Source organism: Electrona antarctica (assembly GCF_951216825.1).
Source record: "Electrona antarctica genome assembly, chromosome: 5".
Lineage (NCBI taxonomy): Eukaryota > Metazoa > Chordata > Actinopteri > Myctophiformes > Myctophidae > Electrona > Electrona antarctica.
In genome coordinates, this window is record NC_136810.1 from 5,861,026 (window position 1) to 5,883,852 (window position 22,827).

Below are 22,827 nucleotides of genomic sequence, written 5' to 3' on the forward strand. Positions count from 1 at the left end.
TTAAATATATGATTAAAGGCCATACTTTATAATTTAATGTTTATATAGAAAGATACTATAACTCGTTTATTTTCTTTGTTTATTTATAGAACCATGATCAAATGCTTGGTTACGCTATGTCGTGCCCCCAACAAAATCTGAGGCTGGAAAAAAAAGCATTTCTTATTTCGGACCCTGGTCTTGGAATGACCTACAGACCAGACTCAAACTGGCTGCTGTGATTCCCCTAGTGAGCTTTAAAAGGACTGCCATGGGCACACTTCCCAAACACTGCTCCTGCTTTGACGTATAGCAAATGTCTGCTTTTAGTCTACTAGCAATTTCCGTTGCTTAGTTTTTATTTATTAGTCCTTATTGGTCGTGTTACTAAACGTTCCTGTTCTCCCTTTGAGCTTCTTGGTAGTGGGTTCTGTATTTATGAGCATTGTATGTCTGTCCTGTTTTTTGTTGTGTATTTCTTTTGTTACTGGCAGAGCTGTGTCACTTATTTTGCCTCTTGTCTTGGCCAGTTTACACTTGTAAAAGAGACTTCAGTCTCAATGTGGTTTTTACTGGTTAAATAAAGGTTAAAAAAAAAGAAATGGCAATCATTTGAACCCAATGTCAACCTTTATTCATTATCCTGCAAAATAAAACTGGACAATTGAAATCCTTGTTTCCTGGTGGTTTGTGGCTCCAGTTTGAACTTTAAAACCTAACACCCTTATTCCACAATGTATCGCAAAAGGTAGGGTACAACCAATGGTCAGTAGGCCTATCAATTTTCTAATCTGCCGTGTTTAAAAACATAAATGACAACACGGCGACCTGTGTAATGTCCAAAACATGTATACTTTGAGTTCACTAGTGAGTGAACTCATCAGTTTCCACCGATGAGTTGCCCAACATGGGGACAGCAAGCTAAATATGGTCAAAGGTATCTCTTTCTCTCTCTCTAGTCTCGCTTGGCCAGACTGACCACAATTTTCAAATGCTTCCGGTCATACAGTCTGGAACACGGAAGCTCTTTTGATGATTAAGGGAGAAAGCGGATGCGCCTCCTACCCACTTCCATGTCTGTCTCTGTCTCTCTCTCTGTCTCTGTCTCTGTCTCTCTCTCTCTCTCCCTCTCTCTCTGTCTCTGTCTCTGTCTCTGTCTCTGTCTCTGTCTCTCTCTGTCTCTCTGTCTCTCTCTCTCTCTCTCTCGCTTGTGTTTCCTTTACCTTATTAGAGGAAGCAGGGCTATCAGGGGAGCTTCCCTTACCTTATTAGAGGAAGCAGGGCTATCAGGGGAGCTGCTGACAGTAATGCCCTTCTCCCACATGCTCTTGATGCTGCGAGTCCCTCCTGTAGGAATGTCAGCCACAGCAGACTTGGGGGATTTGACGTCTTTGTTTCCCTGCAGAAAATACATTATAGTCACGAAAGGAAAGTGAGAAACATGGATTCTTCTGTGTTGATGCTATTATTACTGTACTGTAGGTCACAGTAGTCTACATGTGTGTTGTCTTGTCATGGGCAGCCGTATCGCTGGCTGTATGGACCGCCGGATGAGGATGGTAGCCTGCTGTGGGTTCGACCCATTTGTGGGTCTCGGACACATTTTTATGGGTTGTTTTTGAGTGGTGCAGCCACTCCAATGAACATCTGTCTGTTTAGGGTCCCTCTGTCTGTCTGTGTCTGTTTAGGGTATACCAACCATAGAGCTATAAAGGATGGTGACCGAACCGGAGCGTTAGCCCCCCCCCCCCCCCCCCCCCCCCCCCCCGCTATTCATTTCAGTGGAAGTTGCTCAGTGGCGTTTTGAAGCACCCGGAAGACTTCCGGAAGTATAATTATAACTCAATGGCTGGAGCGAGCGGAAGTTTAGCCTAGCCTAGCCGCGGACCTCAATTTTGAGGTCATGAACGTCCGTCCACTTCCATTAAAGTGCTGCAATTCCACATTTCGCCAGTAGGTAGTGGCATCTTCAACGTTGGATATGGATAGCCTTACTGGGGGCTTGGTACCAACAGGTGACAAAGTAGTGCAGTTGAGTTTCACACTGGGCACAGGTGCATGATGGGAAGCTGAGTTTTGTTTAGTAAGGAACAAATGTGTTGAGAGACATGATGAGAGGCAGTACATAGTACGTAGTACAGAGTACATAGTCCGACATGCCAATAGTCCGACATGAGGCCCAGTATTCATTCCATGAATTAAATTCCATAAATTACAAAAACAAATCTTTTTATGGATAGTGAAAATGACACATCTACAAGCTCACAACGTGTCGAATCGCAGCTGCAATTTTCACTAGTGAAAATGGGTCACAGGGGGAGACAAAATAATATGTACGTATTTGCTCACTGACCCCCATCTGAAAATATGTAATGCATTGCACATGCAATATTTAAAATGTTTTATTCTTTGGGGGGGTTTTTTTATATTCCAAATTCTGACAAATTGACAAATTCAGCTGGGAACCTCCTGGATCCCCCTCAAGGACCCCTGGGGGGCCCGGGATCACAATTTGAGAACCCCTGCTGTAGATCAGGGGTTCTCAACGTTTTTGGCCGGGGACCCCCGGAAATGCTTTGGTAATGTCTCGGGACCCCCGCCCCGCCCCCTCCCGACCCCCAATATAAATTGACTGCTACAATAACCTTAATAATAGAGACAATACACCATAAATAAATACTGAAACCAGATATAATCATTATGGAAGGTGTAAGCATGTACTATGTGTACTATATGTAAACTCTTCATTTCCATTTTCCAGCCATTCAGTTGCAAAAAAAAAACCACGGGTTGAGAACCCCTGCTGTAGATGAACAGGTGTGTCTCACCTGTAAGGCAGAAGTGTACATTTCCAGTCGGTTGCCGATCTTGGAGACAATGGGAGTGTGGGCCGCTCTGACTGTGCCACTATGTAGATGAGATGAGCAACACAGTGGTCTTTAGTATGGTTAAAGCCTGATTTATGCTGAGTCATATGACGTGTCCAGTAGAAAGAATTGCTGATTTACAAGCTCACAGATCTGCAATTTATTTACATGGGACACCATCATATGACTTATGATAAAGGCACAACCTTTCAGTGTCTTGGTAAAGTTTGCTCATTCGCATGCTCTTTTTTTAATGTTTTTGTATTGTTTTTGTTTTTACATAACATAACATAACAGGAGGGAGAGGAAGGAGGAACACAAGGGAAAAACAAAACAAATCAAATACATTACACGTGCGCGCGTGCACACACACACACACACACACACACACACACACACACACACACACACACACACACAGTGCCATTTTGGTCACACCGTAGCTTCACCACTTGAAGTCAGAAGGATAGTTTAGTTTGATAGTTCATCACTGGGTCTGTAGTTAAAAAGGGTTGGGGGATGTAATTCAGGAATAACTGCAAAATAAAGTGATTCCCTCTGCGTAAGCCAAGAAAAGGTCATCAAACCCTGTACACTCAAGACACGCCTCCATATATGGCCAGTACAGAATTCATTCCATATATGTGTTGATCTGATCTGCCAAAGCGCCAGTGCTCGCCCAGCAGTCTGCTGTCACCCAGGCGGATGTGTGCACGTGACCTCGAGAAGAATTCTATTACCGGTATCTACTAGTAGAGAGTAATCGAGGTGACTGACTGTACAGTAAGTGTGATGTACTGTACGTTAGAGAAAAAGGTGTATAATTTTTTTTAGAGGGGTTGAATAAACGCCATGGGTCAGACAGAGTTCCATAAAGTTCTGAATCACCTTGGCAGATTTCAGGGGTGTATGAGTTCTGGTGGAGGATCAGCGATCCAGCTTAGAAGAGATCCAACAGTTTAGATCTCCACCTAAGATAAGGAATCCAGAAGCCATATCTGGAAAGCTAGCAAACAAGGATCTAAAAAAAAAACATAATGAAAATGTAAAATAAAAATCCAATGACTTTACTGTTTGTCAAGGTGGGTCACACCGAAGCATGAGTTCAAGTCCGTTGCTCTCCCCATGTCCCCCATATATGGGGACTAGGTTGGCGGAGGGTGTGTAGAGCCCAGGATCACATTAGATAATTGACACAGGGGTGAAAAATGGGTTACAAAATCGTGGGATAAAAAAAATTATATATAAAAAATAAAAAATAAAGTGGGTCACACCGGAGTGTTATACGAACATTTCCCCGTTAACAATGAAGTATCTTCCATTTGGATCTGCTATTACCCTGGAGCACACAAAAGAGACACATTTATTTATGTAATAAATAATAATAATAATAGTCACTCTTCCATCTTTACTCTGGAAAGAAGAGTCCTAGATATGACCAATCCAACCACTCTTTAGCTTCGTCTGATCCGGTACTCTAGATGGGTTTTTTGTAAAAATCAAAAACAAAAAAAAAACACCCAAGCGATGATGAAGTACTTTACTGTGGGTTAACAGGATTATTGATGCCTCTGCAGTTCCAAGCGCAAAATCTAACCCCGCCCCTGTTTTGCTGCATTAATGATGCAGCCATGATTGCGAACGAAGTGAGCACTAACTATAGAAGCTGGCCAAAACTGTCTGTGTGTGTGTGTGTGTGTGTGTCACACCACCCGCCCGCCACCAGAGGGCAACTGAAATTGGAACGATACAGAGGTCTGTGTGACTGCCACAACATCTTTGTTCGCTTCCCGCGTTTACGCGTCTTACTTGTTGGCAAGGATTAAGATATGGTGAATTATTGGTGGACCAAAATGACACAACATATAGGCCTATATACTCAACCACACACGCCACAAGTAAAACATAGAATGCACAACGGAACAAACAACACAACAAAACAGTATCAAACGGAACAAAATAGCCCAGTGGTTAAGTCACTTTACCTCCGCTCAATGGCAGAAGATGTCCTCCCAAACCAGACGATTAACACATACTAGTCCCCCCCTCTCTCCACATTTATATTCTCCACCCAGCAGAGAAACTTATGCAACTTATTCACAAATGCTAGATAATCAACATTATGACCTATACCTATAGTGTCCACCAGGATTCATATAGTAAATGAAAGATTCAGGGCAGTATTATGCGTGTCTTAAGTACCAGGTCTTATTACTTAACTTAAGACCTGGAGGCGTGATCAATGCCATTTGGCCACTCAGAATAGCCAAACGGCATTGACCACGCCTCCAGGTCTTAAGTTAAGTCATAAGACCTGGTACTTAAGACACGCATAATACTGCCCTCAGTGTCTTGGTAAAATAAAGTTCGCTCATACATGCTCTTTTTCAGTGACACTGACACCGTATGCAGAATGGTATTACAGTACTTCAGTTGGAACATGAAGCCGAACAAAATGGCTTTATAGCTCACCTTTTTTGGGCTGACTTGTTCAAAAATTCTGCCTTCTCTCCGATCTGTACAAAACAGCATAGTTTAAAGTTGTAATATCAATATTTCATTCACAATTACACTCATGTACAAACACTGAAATAAACAACAGCTCTCCACTTTCTGTCTCCTAGACTCAGGCCCCGTGTGCTTCAATTTATGTTTTTCCTCATGTTTTTAATTGTTTATTAGCTTTTTGGAAACCCCATCAGTGTGGTACCATGTGGCACTGGGCATTTACATTGCAATCTACCCAGCATGCGTTTTTCTCTGCTTGACTGAGAGCTAAAATATTTCCAACTCGGGCAAGTTGGAAGTGATTTTAGAAGACTTCCATGGTGTTTTCAGCCGGGGAAAAAAGCCTCAGTGGACACGGCACGTAACTAAAGAGTGGCTGCAGACCCAGTAGGTTTAGAACCACCGCCTGGTAAATGAACAGTTGGTTGCTGAAGGTTTGGGTTGTCGGGAGCCAGGATAATTAAGAGCTGTCAGCCCATACATGACGTACTGTAGGATGTTGTAGGTTGTAAACCCACAATTTCTGTTTAGTCTTCATTATGCTTCTGGTATACACTTTCAGAGCTGGATGTACGCGTGCATGCGCACACGCACGCACACATAGACACGCACGCAGACGCACGCACGCACGCACAGACACACACTCACGCAGTGTATTTACATGTAGATATGCATCTGTACTCATCTAGAACCACACTCACATGTGTGCGCACATACTGACTGTACGTAACACAAGCGATCCACAACATTCCTCCAAAAATACCCCAGTGAGAAAATTGCCCTGTCATGGTCCTCATTTGGAAAACAGATATTTTTAAAACAAAAATTAGATGCCAGCAACATCACATTCATTTTTTATCCCTGTCATAAAAAGCCTGCAAACCAGAGGAATTAGAAACAGATAATAAAATGGGAACATTTGAAAACAGACCACCACAGAGTATTAAATTGCAGAGCATGCTGACCTTTTCTCAAGCTTCAATAACACGAAGGCAATATTAGATGCACATGGATTAAGTGGGATTAAGTAAATAAAATAAAATGTAAAAAAGACGAAAACTGAAGAAAAAAAAAGAAAACCCAACAACAACACACAAGTGGGTTTACTGGGGTACATTCTCGTTTCCTGCATGGAGTTTCCAAACCAGTTTTTGCGATGGTTGGTGAACCAAGTTCAAATATGTATTTTCGCTGGGCTGCCATGTGGTCTACTTTTAGACTGGGGCTGTGTCCACAGTCAATAAGCCTATCTCACAGAATTTCCCCGCCCCCCTAAATACGCCCCCTTTCGGGGTTAGTGGTGATAGCGTGACGTCACTCCATAGACACTACATGTTAACCGAGGTAATTTAAGAAGTCTACAACTTTTGTTTTCTCAAGGTAAGGTTTGTTCGACCTGATTTACCATCTTGTTTGCTTCATAATAATATTGGTCTGTCACATTTTTACATTAGAAAATGTACTTAGATTCTCCAGAGAAAAAAACGTGTAAATGCTCATGTTAAAGACACCACTATTTACCGGAAGTGGGCGTGGAAAGCGGGCTGTGAGATAGGCCTATAGACTGTAAAATGGTGAAAACATACTGTAGCCTTGTACTGTAAACAGAGCATAAGGAAATATACTGGCAGCATTAGGCAGTTAACAAAATGCCACAAAAACCTAGGAGTCCAGAAAGTACAGTATATCTTCATCAGCGCCAGCACTGACTCGTCTTGTACACTGGAGCATCAAACACACTTTAATCATTCATTTTTTATTTTTTATCCCACGATTTTTTCACCCCTGTGTCAATTATCTAATGTGATCCTGGGCTCTACACACCCTCCGCCAACCTAGTCCCCATATATGGGGGACATGGGGAGAGCAACGGACTTGAACTCATGCTTCCTTCATGCCTGAGTGTCCAAGTTGCTCCTTTACACGTGACAGGGGGGAGTTTCCCTGGTTGGACGTAGCGCGTGGAAGGAACACGTTATTCCAACCAGTTCCTTTCCCCTCCATCAGGCGCCCCGGCTGGCCAGGGGAGGCAGTTTGTTTAGAGACCAGGATTACTGCATGTTTTTGTGAGGGTACCTACCCTAGGGGACACGGGGAGAACATGCAAACTCCGCACAGAAAGGCCCTTTCGCCAACCCCGCCTCGGGTATGGGCACTGATGACGCGGAGGAGGAAACACGCCGCCAGCACCCACAGCGCCCCGAGCGGGAATCGAACCCAGGACCTTCTAGCTGTGAGGCGACAGCACTACCAACTGTGCCACCGTGCCCCCATCATTTATCATGTGGACATTTATTTATGTCGACATAAGAGATACAAATACAATACAAGGACACAGATTACGAGGTGTTGTACAGAATGCAGTCAGCAACAAATACCCGCACACACCCTTCAGGGGTACAAGTAACTGCGTCTTTGCCATATTTGGCGGCTACCGATTGCACAGAATTTTACAAGCCGTTTAGCTGCTTTTTGGCATCCCAAGTTGTCGGAAGCCTCTTACAACGAACCTATGTTCATGTCCTAGGCTGCCAAAGATAAACACAAGTAGACTGCACCTATAGCCTAGCTCTATGATGGTCTGGAGGAGATAAACACAAGTAGATTGCACCTATAGCCTAGCTCTATGATGGTCTGGAGGAGATAAACACAAGTAGACTGCACCTATAGCCTAGCTCTATGATGGTCTGGAGGAGATAAACACAAGTAGATTGCACCTATAGCCTAGCTCTATGATGGTCTGGAGGAGATAAACACAAGTAGACTGCACTTATAGCCTAGCTCTATGATGGTCTGGAGGAGATAAACACAAGTAGACTGCACCTATAGCCTAGCTCTATGATGGTCTGGAGGAGATAAACACAAGTAGACTGCACCTATAGCCTAGCTCTATGATGGTCTGGAGGAGATAAACACAAGTAGATTGCACCTATAGCCTAGCTCTATGATGGTCTGGAGGAGATAAACACAAGTAGACTGCACCTACAGCCTAGCTCTATGATGGTCTGGAGGAGATAAACACAAGTAGACTGCACCTATAGCCTAGCTCTATGATGGTCTGGAGGAGCGGCTGGTATTTAATACCTTGGTCATAAAGGCTTCTTCTAAGCTAGAATCACTCTCCCCCACACAAACACAGTCAAATCAATCAAGTCAATTTACCGTAACTCTGAAACTCCAGACACTTTCAGAGTTAAAGTTGGTGTAAGTGATATATATATATATATATATATATATTCTTCTTTTTTATAGAGAGATAGTAATCATTGCTATAGACAGAGTATTTGTTCAGTAAGGGTCTCCCCATCACTACAGCTCTTTAGTAAACAGAAAATACAAATTTTCACTAAAATAATTGCACTGAGACTCACCTTTGAGGAACCTTTAGGACCGACACTGAAAGAGGGCTTCACCCCCGCAGACTCCTCCATCTGTTTCTTCTTCTCAGCAGCCTCCGACCTCCTCCTCTCGATCTCCTCCCTCATCCTCTTCCTCTCTTCCTGTCACAAAAACAACATATTTTCTATAGATGACAATTCTAAACAATTACAGTTGTGTCCCTGTCATACGGCCAGCCGTATTGTATTTAGATTAGTATATATATTTGGCCTTGTGTATTTACTTTCTGTATTTCTTTCTGTATTATCCCCGTGGGGGACAGTAGCGTCAAGAGGCGTCAAGAAAGCACCTATGGGCAGCACCTCTTCGGGGACTGCCTATAGATCCGAAGTCCGAACATGTGGAAAGGTTGGCGAACATGCGCTGCTGGTTGGCGAACATGCGCTGCTCCCGTTCTTGCGCTGCTGGTTGGTGAACATGTGCTTCTCCCATGCTTGCGGTTATGTTTAGGTTAGGGTTAGAGATGGGGTTAGTAATTTCGGAACAATGGGAGGTCGGAACAATGACATGACACCGTCTCTTCCGGGTTTTTAAACAGCTGGTGGATGGAAATGACACTAGTGTGCGGCTTCAACTTGTAGCATGGGCAAAGCGGTCATTTCCATCCACCAGCTTTTTAAAAACCCAGAAAAGACGCCTGTTCTAGCGTAGGCGTTTTCTTGACGCCAGTCAATCTAAGCTAAAAAGGGACGTGACCAAAAATTAATTGCAATAGTAAATCGTTCAAGGTTTTTTATGATCATTAGTTAAAAAGATTTTTAAATACGAATTTTGCACGTGCATGTGCACGTGTACGTGCAGTCGTGCACGCACACGAGCTCCGGCACCTAATCATTTACAAATTAAGCACTGCTTATGTGGAATTGATCCCTGTCTGTTATTGGCTGACTCCACTGTTGCTCATCCCACTGATTGGCGGAGGCCCCCAGCTGGACTCTATAACAGCCTCACTCTGAATTCAGTGTTTGAAGAGGAGAAAAGTCAGCTTTGGCAGCGGAGAATCACTTCCTCTGTCCTCTCACCCAAACCAACCATTTTGATTAAATTGTTGCCGTTGTTTAGATCTGTGAGGTAGTGTTTCTTCACTTTGTACTTTGTGTTTTTTGTAATTATTTCTTCTTTACATAGTAATAAATATATATTCAGTTTTAAATCTTTTTTTCCTGTTCGTTTATGTTGCGACCTTTACACCCCTAGAACTAATAATAATAATAATAATAATAAAACTTTATTTGTATAGCACCTTTCATGACATGAAATGCAGCTCAAAGTGCTTTACACAAAAAAGAAAAGAAAAGCAGGGCATAAACAATACAGTGAGGACATGAATAACATTTTTTTTAAAAAGACAGATAAATCAATTAAAAGCAAGGGTGTAAAAGTGGGTCTTGAGCTGAGCTTTAAAAATGTCTACAGAGGCTGCCTGTCGAAGGTACAGTGGGAGTTTGTTCCACGCCGTCGGCCCGTAGAAGCAAAAAGCTGCTTCCCCGTATTTTTTAGTTGCCATTTTTTTAGGCAAAGCGAGCAGGCCAGCAGTGGAAGACCTTAGGGGGCGGTTTGGGACATATTTCGGCAGGCAGTCATGTAGGTAGGAAGGTGCGAGACCATTGAGAGCTTTATAAACAAGTAAAAGAATTTTAAAATCAATCCTAAAAACAACCGGAAGCCAGTGCAATGAGGCCAAGACTGGAGTAATATGTTCTCTCATCTTAGTTCTAGTTAAGACTCTGGCTGCTGCATTTTGGACAAGTTGTAATCTGTCAGTTGATTTCTTAGGCAATCCAGAAAAAAGTGCATTGCAGTAATCAAGCCGAGAAAAAACAAAGGCGTGGATTAGCGTTTTTGCATCGTCCAGTGACAAATAGGCTCTGATTCGTGCAATATTTCTAAGATGAAAAAAGGCAATCTTGGTAACATGATTAATGTGTGAATTAAAATTCAGTTCAGAATCAATAGTGATCCCCAAGTTCTTTACTGTACTGTTACTTTCTACAGTCAGGTTGCCAAGTCTGCTTTTTATCGATTCTTTCTGCTCACTAGAACCGATTATGAGAACTTCTGTCTTATCCTCATTTAGCTTGAGAAAGTTCTCACTCATCCAGCATTTAATGCTAGACAGACAGGTCAACAGCGGGTCTAAGGCACAGAGATCATCTGGATCTACAGAAAGATATAGTTGGGTATCATCAGCATAGAAATGAAAATTGACTCCGTGATTGGTAATGAGTTCTCCCAATGGCAGTATGTACAGGGAGAATAACCAAGGACCAAGAATTGAGCCCTGTGGAATACCAGAACTGATGTTGTGTTTGTCTGAGTCAAACTCAGCTAGATTGACAAAATAGCTTCTGTTTGTTAGGTAGGAGGAAAACCAGGACAGGGCCGTGCCAGACAGGCCTACCCAGTGCTCCAGACGCTGTATTAAAATTGAATGGTCAATCGTGTCAAATGCAGCCGTTAGATCTAGAAGTAAAAGAACGGAAACATGTTTCTTGTCAGCAGACACCCTAAGATCATTCATTACTTTTACAAGTGCTGTTTCTGTGCTGTGGCCTTTCCTAAAGCCAGATTGGAATTTGTTATGCACATTGTTGTTCTGTAGAAACACATCCAATTGATGAAAGATGCATTTTTCTAAAACCTTGCCCAGAAAGGGCAGATTAGAAATGGAAACTTGTAGTTTCTCAAAGAAAAATAAAACATTGATATCAGTTGAAGAATGCAAGCATAGGCGAGAGCAGCGGAGCGAAGCGTCCTCACTGTACGAGAGCAAGCAAGACGCCTCCAGAACTAAGGGTCGTCTCACTCTCCAGTTCTGTGAAAAACAACCTTCCATTTTGATCCTTGCTATATTGTAGCCAAGTGAAAGCACTGCACTTCATACAACATTGAAGATGGTACCATTCCTTTGCTTGCCGTTCACCTGTTCTTTGGCCTTCTTGTCAGCGAGCTCCTGCTTCTTCTGCCTCTCCTCTTCCTCCAGGACCTTCCTCCTCTCCTCTCTCTTCTTCTTCAGCTCCCCCACCTCCACCTCGGTCTCCTGCTGCTTCAGCTTCATCTTCTCCAGCTCCTTCTCCTCTCCGTCGTTTCGTCGACGCTGCAGCTCCGTCAGCTTCCGCTCCGCCTCCAGACGCTCCGTCTCCTCCGCCTTGGACGCATGCACATTGTCCCGGCTGCAAAGCAACACGCGAGCAGATGATCAATAGAAGCTGTGACACACAATACTTATTAGGATGACTAGAAACAAGCACCCGGCCTTCAGGCGTTAAGCCCATTCCTACATGAAAGCCGTCCCGTAGCCTATACCCCCAGACCGTTCCGGGCACCTTTGATTGTATTCGATCAATGTTGATCATGTATACTTTATAGATGTAGTGAGAAATGTACTTTTATTTCTGAAAAGCAGAAGTCAGTTATATAAACTGCAGAATTGTACTTAATTTTCCAAAACAAAGTTATTACAAACATTTGTTTGAATGACTTATTGTCAGTTAGTACCCCCCTCATCTCCCACAATAAAAACACACACTGCTTTCCTCTAGAGAGGGTTGTGTTGAACAGCCCATGAGTGATGGCAGACTGAGGCAGTAGTGATGAGAATGGGCATGGGCACATCCTATGCACACTTAATCTGAGTTCCCAGAAGTTTTATTTTTCACCACTAGGGGGGCGAGAAAGACTTCTGGGCCTAAACGACTGTATCCGTGTGAGGGAAGTGCGTCGCGCTCAGAATTTGAGCGGACACCCCCCTTTCCGGTCTGAAGAGCTGTGCAGTGTGCATACCATGAAAATAGTCCGAAGGGAAACCCAACCACAGACAGAGGTAGTAGTCGACAGTACTACAATGGCGACAGCAAGTGAAGATACCGGCGGTACTTTCAGTGTCTTTTTGGACAAATGCATGGAAAATGCTGGACATATTATTGGTGTCGATGGTTTTAAACCCTTGCACACTGCACAGCAGCCATATTGGAAAGAAAGAGGGTCAGTATAACAAACCTCACCTTGAAGTCTGCTCTGGTTTCTTAAGTTTGTTGTCATGGACAGCTCCATTCTGTTTAACTGGTTCAAACTTGCAAAGGAAAAAGATTAGTGTTACATATAATAAGGAAGTGGCAACACATTCAACTGTCCCCAGATAGTCTTATTTGGGTGCAAAGCATGGGCAGCAGTCCAATAAAAGATGAAGACATTGTGGTTTCAAACTTTAATGGCTGTAATAATAATTTAATAATAGTTATGGAGTACACCATTACCATACGATGCCTCGTCAAATCTTTAAAAGATCAGGCTTTTCATATTGAAATCACATTAAAATAGTGAAAATAGCTGATTTAATTTACAACCTTAATTACTAAGTCTAAGTGAGAACATCAACATCACATCACCAGTTCTTTCGAATCAATATCAGAATAGCATTTTGATGAAGTGAGGTAGGTTTTGTATGATTTTGAGAGGCACCAGTATTCAATAAAATGAATGAATAAGCTGATATATTTCAATAACAGAGAAAGATAGCCTATATCCTATCAAAGTAAGAGTGATAAATATCCAACATGTAAAAAGATATTCACTTTTACCTTTTCTTTGAAACCAAGCTTTTTCGGTTTCTCCTCCTTTTGACACAGAAGAGACACAGAAATCGGAAAGAGATTATTAATCAAACAATGAAAACAGCGGTTCTCAGTGGAAACACATTCAATGCCAAAGCCCACAAGAGAAGCAGTAATACATAACACGTCCAAAGGCCTGCCTGTGAATGCAGTGCAGATGTAAGACTGTGATGCTGAAGACACGGCGTGCTGTGAGCTGTGAAAGGGTGACATGTTGCAGACGACCAGCCCGTCTATCCGTGTGGCATGAAGCAAAAAAAACTGCGACCACACTGTGAAAAACACTGCGACCACACTGTGCAAAACACTGGGACCACACTGTGCAAAAAAATATAAAAAATATAAAAAGCTTGGATAACTCAAATGTTGCCCCCTACGCACACACCCATATAGACATTTAATCTTCTTTAATCAGGGTGTGTTTCTCTTAGATTGTAACGTCTGTATTCTGTTACTTTTCAAAGAGGGAGCGTAAAACCAATGACTTCATTTGAGTTACCCGGGATTTGGGAGCGGTTGCCGGTTAAAAGACAGATGATACCTCCTCTCTCTTCTTCCTTTCCTCCATCTCTCTCTTCTTCTTCTCCTCCTCCTCCCTCTTCTTCCGTTTGTCCTCCTCCTCCCGCTTCTTCTTCTCCTCCGTCTCTCTTTTACGCTTTTCCTCCTCCTCTTCTTTCTTCTTCCTCGCTTCCGCTTCCTTCCTTTGCTTTTCCTCCTCCTCTCTCTTGCTCTTCTCCTCCAGTTCCTTTCGCTTCTGCTTCTCCTCTTCCTCCCTCTTCGTGCGTCCCTCCGCTTCCTTTAGCTGCTTCTCCTCTTCCTCCCTCTTCTTGCGTTCCTCCGCGTCCTTTAGCTGCCTCTCAGAATCCTCCAGCTCCCTCTTCTGTTCCTCTTCCTCCTTTCGCCTCATCTCCTCCTCTTCCTCTCTCTTCCTCCTCTCTTCTTCCTCCTCCTCCTCTCTCTTCCTCCTCTCCTCCTGTTCTTCCTCCTCTCTCTTCCTCCTCTCCTCCTCCTCTTCGGCGTCAGCGCCAGGAGGAGCAACCTCCTCTTCGGTTTCTCTCTCTCCTAAATCTGATTGTTCTATCTTTGGTTCTGAAGCTACAGGCTCCTCCTCCTCAACCTCCTCCTAAGGTAAGATAAGGTGCATGTCTTTTTTTCTATTAATTTACTTGATTGTGACCATTATTTGAAAACAACTTAAATGTTCACATTAGGTTACAGTTGACTAAAACTAAGACTAAAACTAAACAGGATACGTAATGTCGTGAAATGAAACTAAAATGAAAACGAAAGTGAAATAAACTAAAATAAACTAAATGAAAATTGAATACAAACAATGAGGAACAAATGAACAATTTAACGAACAAACTAACTAACCAACCATATCTGTTGTCATGCATCGTTTCACCCTATACCTTTTTCTGCTTCTTTTAATCTATAGGCTTTCATCATAATAATAAAACTAAATACAAACTAAACTGAAACTTGGTATTTCTTAAAACCTAAACTAAAACGACTTACATAATCGTAAAAAAGAACTAAATCTAAACTGAAATCAAACACTAAACAAAAGAAACAAACAAACAAAAAGTGATGAAAATCTGAAATCTCAAAACCTTATTACTGTAACAGTGCATCAGACATAAATACAGTACAGTACACACCTCGGCCCTGGTGGTTGATGTCCTCGATGACTCCTCCTCTGCAGGCACCTGTTCATAGGAAAAGACGCTTAAAGGTATATTCAGTGATTTGACTTAATTCAAATATCACTTATTTTTTCTTTTTTTCTGGATAATCCTCCCTACTATAGAGTGTGCTGACCATATAAGGAGTTCCTCCCTGTCCCCAGTGAGCCCCTGGGGTCAAAAAACCCTAGTTTCAGTTTTGGTGGCGGGTGGCAAAGCCTTCATCCAATCAGGATGAGAGGGGCCTTCCTCCAATCATGATCGAGTGGGGGCGGGCCTTGGTGCACATGCTGTTGGCCTGTTGCACTTCCCCCCACTGTAGAGCGTGCATGTGCACATTTTGTTACCGGGGTGGACTGGGTGGTTTTCCAAATCACCCAAATCACTGAATGCTCCTTTAACAACTCAAAACAAAAGTAGGCTTCAACTTTCTTAACTCGTGAATAGGGGGCCTTTTAGCCGTTTTAAACATTAAACACTTCACCACTTTTCAACCTATCTTCATATAATAGGTCCTCACTAATAATCATGAAAAAATGGCGCAAATTTGTTCTACTCAGTCTGTGTCTCATAGGAGGGCTGTGGGCAGTTCAGAAACCGTCCTCCAGTGACATCATCGATGGGGAATACAAGCTAATAGAAACTGCAGGCTTTCTAGTCCTGAAAAGTTGCAATGCAAAAATGGAAGCCATCGTTCTCACGATAATGAAAATCTAAACATTTTTGTAAAAAGATCTTGTTTAAAAAAAAATCTGCCTAATGATGATGTCACTGGCGGACGGTTTCTGAACTGCCCACAGCCCTCCTATGAGACACAGACTGAGTAGAAAAACATTGTGCCATTTTATCATGATTATTAGTGAGGACCTATTATATGAAGATAGGTTGAAAAGTGGTGAAGTGTCCCTTTAAGAGGGAGATTTAACATTTTTAAAACATTAAAAGGGGGGCTTAACCATTAATGTGTTTTTTACTCTTGAAAGGGGGGGGGGGGGGGGGTCGGGGGAGGGACGGATTAAGATTATGTTAGACAGTTGAGGTGAAATTGTGAGTAAATTATATACTTTTCACCAGCTAGCACTGGCTAACCGTAATAACTGACTAGTCAATTTGCTCTAAGTCTGTAATAACAACTATTACATTTTGGTAAAAAGAGATGGCAGTAACTATCTGGCCAAAGGGATAAAGATAAATGTTTTTTCAGCAAGACAAACATGGGCTCATATTAGCACACACTTCAACAGACTGTAGTAAAGCTCCATTTATACATGACGGTGTCCCTTGCCAACAATAACTGGTCACGTCGTGTTGTTATAAGATCAGCTCGTGTGACAGAGCATAAATTAATCTATACAGAAAGCAAATATTACTGAGAAAGCTGGAATAAATATAAAAAAATCACACCTGTGTGAACTGAGTGGTGCAACTCCCCCCCCCCTCTCTCTCTCATTAGCAGGCAACAGTGCAGCACTATCTCTCTCTCTCTCTGTTTCTGGCACAACAGCGCCACTTTTGCCCCTACTGGTACTCATAGTCACATAGTCACATAGGTACCGGTATAGGTTAACACGGACATTGCTGTTCCTTGGAGTGGTTGCACCACTCAAAAATTAAAATAAAAATAAACGGTATGAATATGTTTTTATGCAAAATATTCACCAATGTCAAGGATACTCCAAATTAATATTTATCTGGCCACAGACCCCCATCTGAAAATATATAGTGCCAGGACCCCCCCAAACAAGATTTGTGTTGTTAAAATGTATCAAATGTTTTACCGTATATTTCTTTCAAGGTCTTTTAAAAGTAGCAGATCTTCTATTTTCAAAGAGCCGATATACGGGCTTTCACTTCTAGTGATTTTTGAGGTGCAACCACTCCAAGGAACAGCAATGTCTGTCTTCACCTATGTGACTATGAGTACCAGTAGGGGCAAAAGTGGTGCTGTTGTGCCAGAAACAGAGAGATAGTGTTGCACTGTTGCCTGCTAATTACAGAGAGAGAGAGAGAGAGAGAGAGAGAGGGGGGCAGAGGGAGAGGGGAGTTGCACCACTCAGTTCACACGGGTGTGATTTTACTAGTTGACTAGTTGCCTAGTTTACTAGTCGACTAGTTGTTTAACTACAGTAGGCCTGCCTACAAATAATAATAATAAACAAAAATAATAATAGTTGTACATTTAAAAACTGTACATTGGTGACTATAACTATAATCTGATTTTGAGGCCTACAAAAACGGGGGGAAAAAATCTTATCAACTAGTCAACTAGTACCAACAAGGTCGACTAGTGGATTTACTATAGTCGACTAGTTGAATATAGTCGACTAGTTGCTTAAAGCCCTGGTTAGAAGTGGTTGAAATGATTTTGATGCTATATTAACTTGTTTTGCTGCATGGGGACCCCTAGAACTTATACCAGTTTGGGCGGGAACCCCTTTTGGTGTTAGCATTATGTTATGCTTTGGCTATTGAAAAATAGCAGATCTTTCTGTTGGAAGAACCTAATGAGATTCTTTATTACACCTAAAATCAAGTCAAGACAATTGAAAACAGATCAGCCATGCTGGAGACAGTGTGGCCACAAGGGAGCGGGCCACGCTCATATATTCTGGACTTGTCCTAAAATTCAGAAATACTGGCAGGATATCCACTCCACCTTGGAGACCATTCTGTGTTTTGAGATACCTCTGACTTGTTCCTTCTTATTGCTGGGAAATATCCCTGAAGAGTTTCTAATACATGATAAATATTTAATCAAGATCCTCTTAGCGACAAGTAAGAAAGCGATCACACGACGCTAGTGCCAACAGGACCCACCAACGAAAGAACATTGGATGGACATTACTGAGGAACTGTATGTTATGGAAAAACTAACATTCATACTTAGACTACAAGAGGATAAGTTCTATAAAAAGAAAAGTGGGATCTCTTCTCTCAGCCTAGTGATAATGCAATAGGATTTCAATGAATGTATCTTGTAATATGAAAAATGCAGCTTTGTATTTTGTTTTTTGTTTTTGTCTTCCTCTTTTTGTTCTTTTTTTTCGTCTTGTCTTTTGGTTTTTGTTTTGTTGTCAAAAGCAGATCTACAAGATCTACAAGCTCATAGCGTGCCACCGAGTGGCGCGCTACGAGCTTGTAGATCTGCTATTTTTGAAAAATCAAAGAACCACTGACATAGAAACATAGCTTTTGCAGAAAACTGTCAGGAATCAGGATGTAGAAGACATTTTTAGAATCTGATCTCAGGTCAAAATGGGTTATACCTCCTCTGGCTCAGGAACACTCGCTGGTTCTTCAGCCTCCTCCGTCCCCCAGGAGTTTGAAGTCTTGGAGGTTGCCACCTCCTCCTGAGCTGGTTCCTCCTCCTCCTGAGCTGGTTCCTCCTCTGGCTCCTCTGCTTCTGGGTGGGCGGAGGAGTCCTCCTCTGGGTGGGCGGAGGAGTCCTCCTCTGTACCGTTGGTGGTGACGGTGGAGGAGTCCTCCTCTGTACCGTTGGTGACGGTGGGGTCAAACTCTTCTTGACTCTTTTGTCTCTGCATGGCCTCCTGCATCCTCTTCTGTCTGCGCTCCTCCCTCTTGGCCAGACGGTCGAGCAGGGCCTGGTCGTCGTCTCCAGTCTCACCACCACCCCCAGGGGATGTGGATGTCTCTGTCTCCGACACGCTACCACGGGGACATAAGTCACACTCATTCACAACATTCATTGACTCATCTTACGCTGTTGCATGACAGTGTCACTTACAGCTGACAGCTGACAGGTGACAGGTTGTGACGCGGAAGTGACATGGAGGACGCTACACGCCGAGGTCTCGCTGCTCCTACTTTTAATCGCTCCCGTATAAAACCTGAGGTTTATAGAACCATCAAAGGCAAGGTAATTGTGGAGGATGAGTTGTTGAACTTCCTTGCAGTAAAAATTAAGACATTAAGTCAGGACGAAATTGTCTGCAAACAACTTTGATTCCGAGTGCATTGAAGCATCAAAGAAAGTTTTGTTTGAACTCTGTCCAACTAATCAGCGGTGTGTTACACACAAAGGACAACAGAAAGATGTAAACAACATCAAAAGTTGCCTCAAAGTGTTGAATGAATGTGGGGACAAAATTTTCTGGATGAGTTGCCGCCGGTGACATACACCAGCATGGACGTCTCAAGCCTGCTTGGGAAGATACAGAAGACGTATGATGAAGTCTGCTCATTGAACTAGCTACAAATGGAACAAGCAATTGTCTGCGTTTTTAAAATGTTGTCCAGCAAACATCAATACATGTAGCCTACTGTATTAGGAGGACTCTTGTTTAGGAGGTCTGCAGCGTAACATTCAATTAAACGCAACATGCGCTACAGTACATTCTGTAGAGTATTATGGCTCATTTATACTTTGTTGAGTGACTGTGTCGATGTCGCATGACAAAAATGAAAACGTTATTACCTGTGGGTGTTGGTGGTCACTTCAGCACTTCCAGATTCCTCTGATTCCTTCATCTTCTTCCTCTCCTCTCTGGCACGCCTCCTCTGCTCCCGAGCAGCTTCTTCGTCGTCATCGTCGTTGGCGGCACCGGTCGGCCTGAGACAGCATAACATACAGCTCACATTTAAAATGGGTGATATTTAGCGAAACAGCCACAAAACCACTGAGAGAAATAATGGAGCCTTTTCACAGACATGTCATTCAGCGCAAACACAGCTGCAGCTAATTGAATAATGCAGGGGTTCTCAACCCGTGGGTCGCGACCCCTCGGGGGGTCGCCAAATTATTTTAGGGGGTCGCCAAATTATTTTAGGGGGTCCCCAAATTATTTAAAAAAGAAAAAAAAAAAAAAAAAAGATTTGTTTTTAAATTTTATTTTCACGATTTTTCAAAAATAGCAGACCTACAAGCTCGTAGCGCGCCACTCGGTGGCGCGCTATGAGCTTGTAGATCTGCTATTTTTAAATAGCTAAATTATAACAATGCTTAAAACACCAAAAGGGGTTCCCGCCCAAAATGGTTTAAGGTTATTGTAGCAGTCAATTTATATTGGGGGTCGGGAGGGGGCGGGGCGGGGGTCCCGAGACATTGCCAAAGCATTTCCGGGGGTCCCCGGCCAAAAACGTTGAGAACCCCTGGAATAATGAATAGTGGGTACATTTGAATAAGGTGTACCAGTTAGCGAACCGTGACAATATTGGCTACTGCTTCCTCTTTGGCACACCTAAATCAAACAGTTATTATTTTAATTAGCTGCAGATGTCTTTGCCCTGCTATGGCAAGTTTGTGAAAGGGGCCATGTTGTGAGTGATCCCCACATGTTTTTGTAGCTCATATGTGTTTCCCACATTATTGGTGATAAAAAAAGCATTTTTCAGGGTTCCATGTCTTACTGTAGTAAGACTAAACCATACGTAGTGAGCCAAGCACAATATTACTCTGAGTAGAGCTGCTCAGAGTTCACTTTAAATGAGAAAGTGGGGCAGTTGTAGCTGAGTGCATAGATAGGGTAGCGTGACATTGGTCCGACCTCCCATTACTAACACTATCCCAAACCCTAACTTAACCCTAGCCTCAATGGAAGCCACGAGTGATTTGTAACCCGCAGCACGGGTGATTTGTAACCCGCAGCACGGGTGATTTGTAACCCGCAGCACAGGTGGGTCCGTCCGAGCACGAAAACCACCAAGTGTCACTGTTGCACAGCCTATCACACACACACACACACACACACACACACACACACACACACACACACACACACACACACACACACACACACACACACACACACACACACACACACACACACACACACACACAATGTTGGGTGTGACAGACAGACACCCCCACACGGTAACTCTGTCATTTCTCAACTGTTTCGGACGTGGGGTCTGGAAGTTCCGGGGACCCCCACACAGAGCTGCACCACTCAGTTCACACGGGTGTGATTTTTATTTGATTAGCGGCAAATAGTCTCGATTGAGTTGTTCTGCCGGATGCTTAATAATTGAATTTGTTTCTTAAGCAAAGTAGTCCAGTTTTGGGGTATTTGTGTTTTCGTAGTTTGGGAGAAAAGCTGTGTCAATGTCTTTTTTTATATATATAATATATATTGTGAAGGTCTGACACCAGTAATCACTGCGGGACAAGGATGCACCAGTTTGAAGCTGATTTTATTAACACCAAAGTTCAGGCCAGGAGAATAAAGTCAAAGTCAGTTTTCAATAAAGCATTCCAAAGTTCATCATTCTTTGTCTCCTTGGTTTTCTTCGCACTAAATGCCTGAGATACAGAGAGTGACAGTAAGTATACGAGCTTCAGCAAGTATGTGGGTTAGCGGAATAGACTGGTCAAACTTACCACCCGCCGTGTTACAAGTGAGGCCTGAGGGCCCCCACGCGGTAACTCTGTCATTTCTCGACCATTTCGGCGGCTCGCTGGAACCGGGCCGGCACTCTGGGCGCGTTCCTGTGGGTCTGGAAGTTCCGGGGAACCCCCGGGGACCACGGAGTTGCACCACTGAGTTCACCCGGGTGTGATTTTTATTTTAGTTTAGTTTTAGTTGACTAAATTTTGGCAGGCGTTGATGGGCCTTGTAATGCTTCATTTTACACTTGGTTGCATGCTGAAAATAGCCGATCTACAAGCGCACAACGCGTCGTAGCACATTGCGTTGTGAGCTTGTAGATCGGCTATTTGCAGAGTGCAACACCGGAGCGCAACCAAAGATGAAATGACTTGTCATTTACTTTTACTGGATCTCTTCTCCACTATAGTGCCTCCCTAACATGTTAGTCTAGTTTTTATTTGTTGACAAAATTGTCAATATATTTAGTTTTAGTTATCATAGCTTAGTTTTTATTTAGTTTTCATGTAGTTTTCGTCAGTGAAAAAAGGTAGTCGACAAACATTTGACTCATGGTTTTACTTTTAGTCGACGACATCAACACTGGCGTATTGATAAGCCCTGTTGAAAAGCATAGCTGAGATCTTGCACCGTAGCAGACAAACATTTTCCCTCGGGTGGAAGGGAACGTATTTCATCGTATCACCTAACCTAAACACATTAGTCCATATAGAGCTGTAATAACATCATGCACATTAAACCTGACTGGTCTCAAAAGGTACTTGAGTGCACAAGAAGAACGAGAAAGGCTCTGTTCCTCGCTCGGTGAAACACTAACTTAACATTCTTGCCAGTCACTATAATTAACTCTATGCATGAGACCACATGGCCAGACCCCCGATGCAATATCCTGATCCACATGTCCCATACGCTCCTCCTGACCTCCGAAGAGAAACCATCTAAAGACAGGATGAGGTTCCATGGATGCTGGAGATAGAAGCTTAATAACACACCCTGCATGTGTCTCACATCCAAATGTCACACTGATGAAAGAGAGAGAATACACCTAGTGAGCATCCCTCACTCATTGTCAGTATGCATAAACATAAGTACACGTTGAAGGGATGGGGAACGTGAACGAGATGATAGGACAGAGGAAAAAGAAAAGGGGAGATAAAAAGGAATACATGTCCACCTATAAGTTACTACGAAAACATTAAACGATATTAATAACAGCATTCCCCCAAAATAGCACGCTGTCAGTACTCAGTTCAGTTGGCCATCTCCCAAGGACCCGTGTCCTCCCTCGTGGTATCTTATATATCACTGTGTCACTCACGCTCAGTAAAGGGAAAACTGTCCTTACATAAGAAAAGAATATTAAGAACAGGATTTAAAGCTTGACAAAGTGTTCCAGAAACAATTCCAGCGAAATCCCTGCTTTCTCTCCTAG

At 42.9% G+C, this 22,827-nt stretch overlaps 1 protein-coding gene across 6 annotated transcripts in view; it reads right to left on the reverse strand.

Annotated features, from left to right (window-relative positions):
* Positions 1-22,827, reverse strand: part of LOC306923765 (uncharacterized protein) — an 81,969-nt gene that overhangs the window by 17,332 nt on the left and 41,810 nt on the right. For 4 of the 6 annotated variants that reach the window (XM_079502054.1, XM_079502057.1, XM_079502055.1 and 1 more), the window contains exons 3-13: positions 19,487-19,621; positions 18,318-18,717; positions 15,028-15,075; positions 13,908-14,489; positions 13,334-13,369; positions 12,758-12,825; positions 11,677-11,926; positions 8,726-8,854; positions 5,319-5,362; positions 2,808-2,886; positions 1,244-1,378 (exon numbers count right to left, since the gene is read on the reverse strand). In XM_079502054.1, the coding sequence (XP_079358180.1) occupies positions 1,244-1,378; positions 2,808-2,886; positions 5,319-5,362; positions 8,726-8,854; positions 11,677-11,926; positions 12,758-12,825; positions 13,334-13,369; positions 13,908-14,489; positions 15,028-15,075; positions 18,318-18,717; positions 19,487-19,621 (1,906 nt within the window). The other 2 variants (XM_079502056.1, XM_079502058.1) reach the window with 2 other exon arrangements.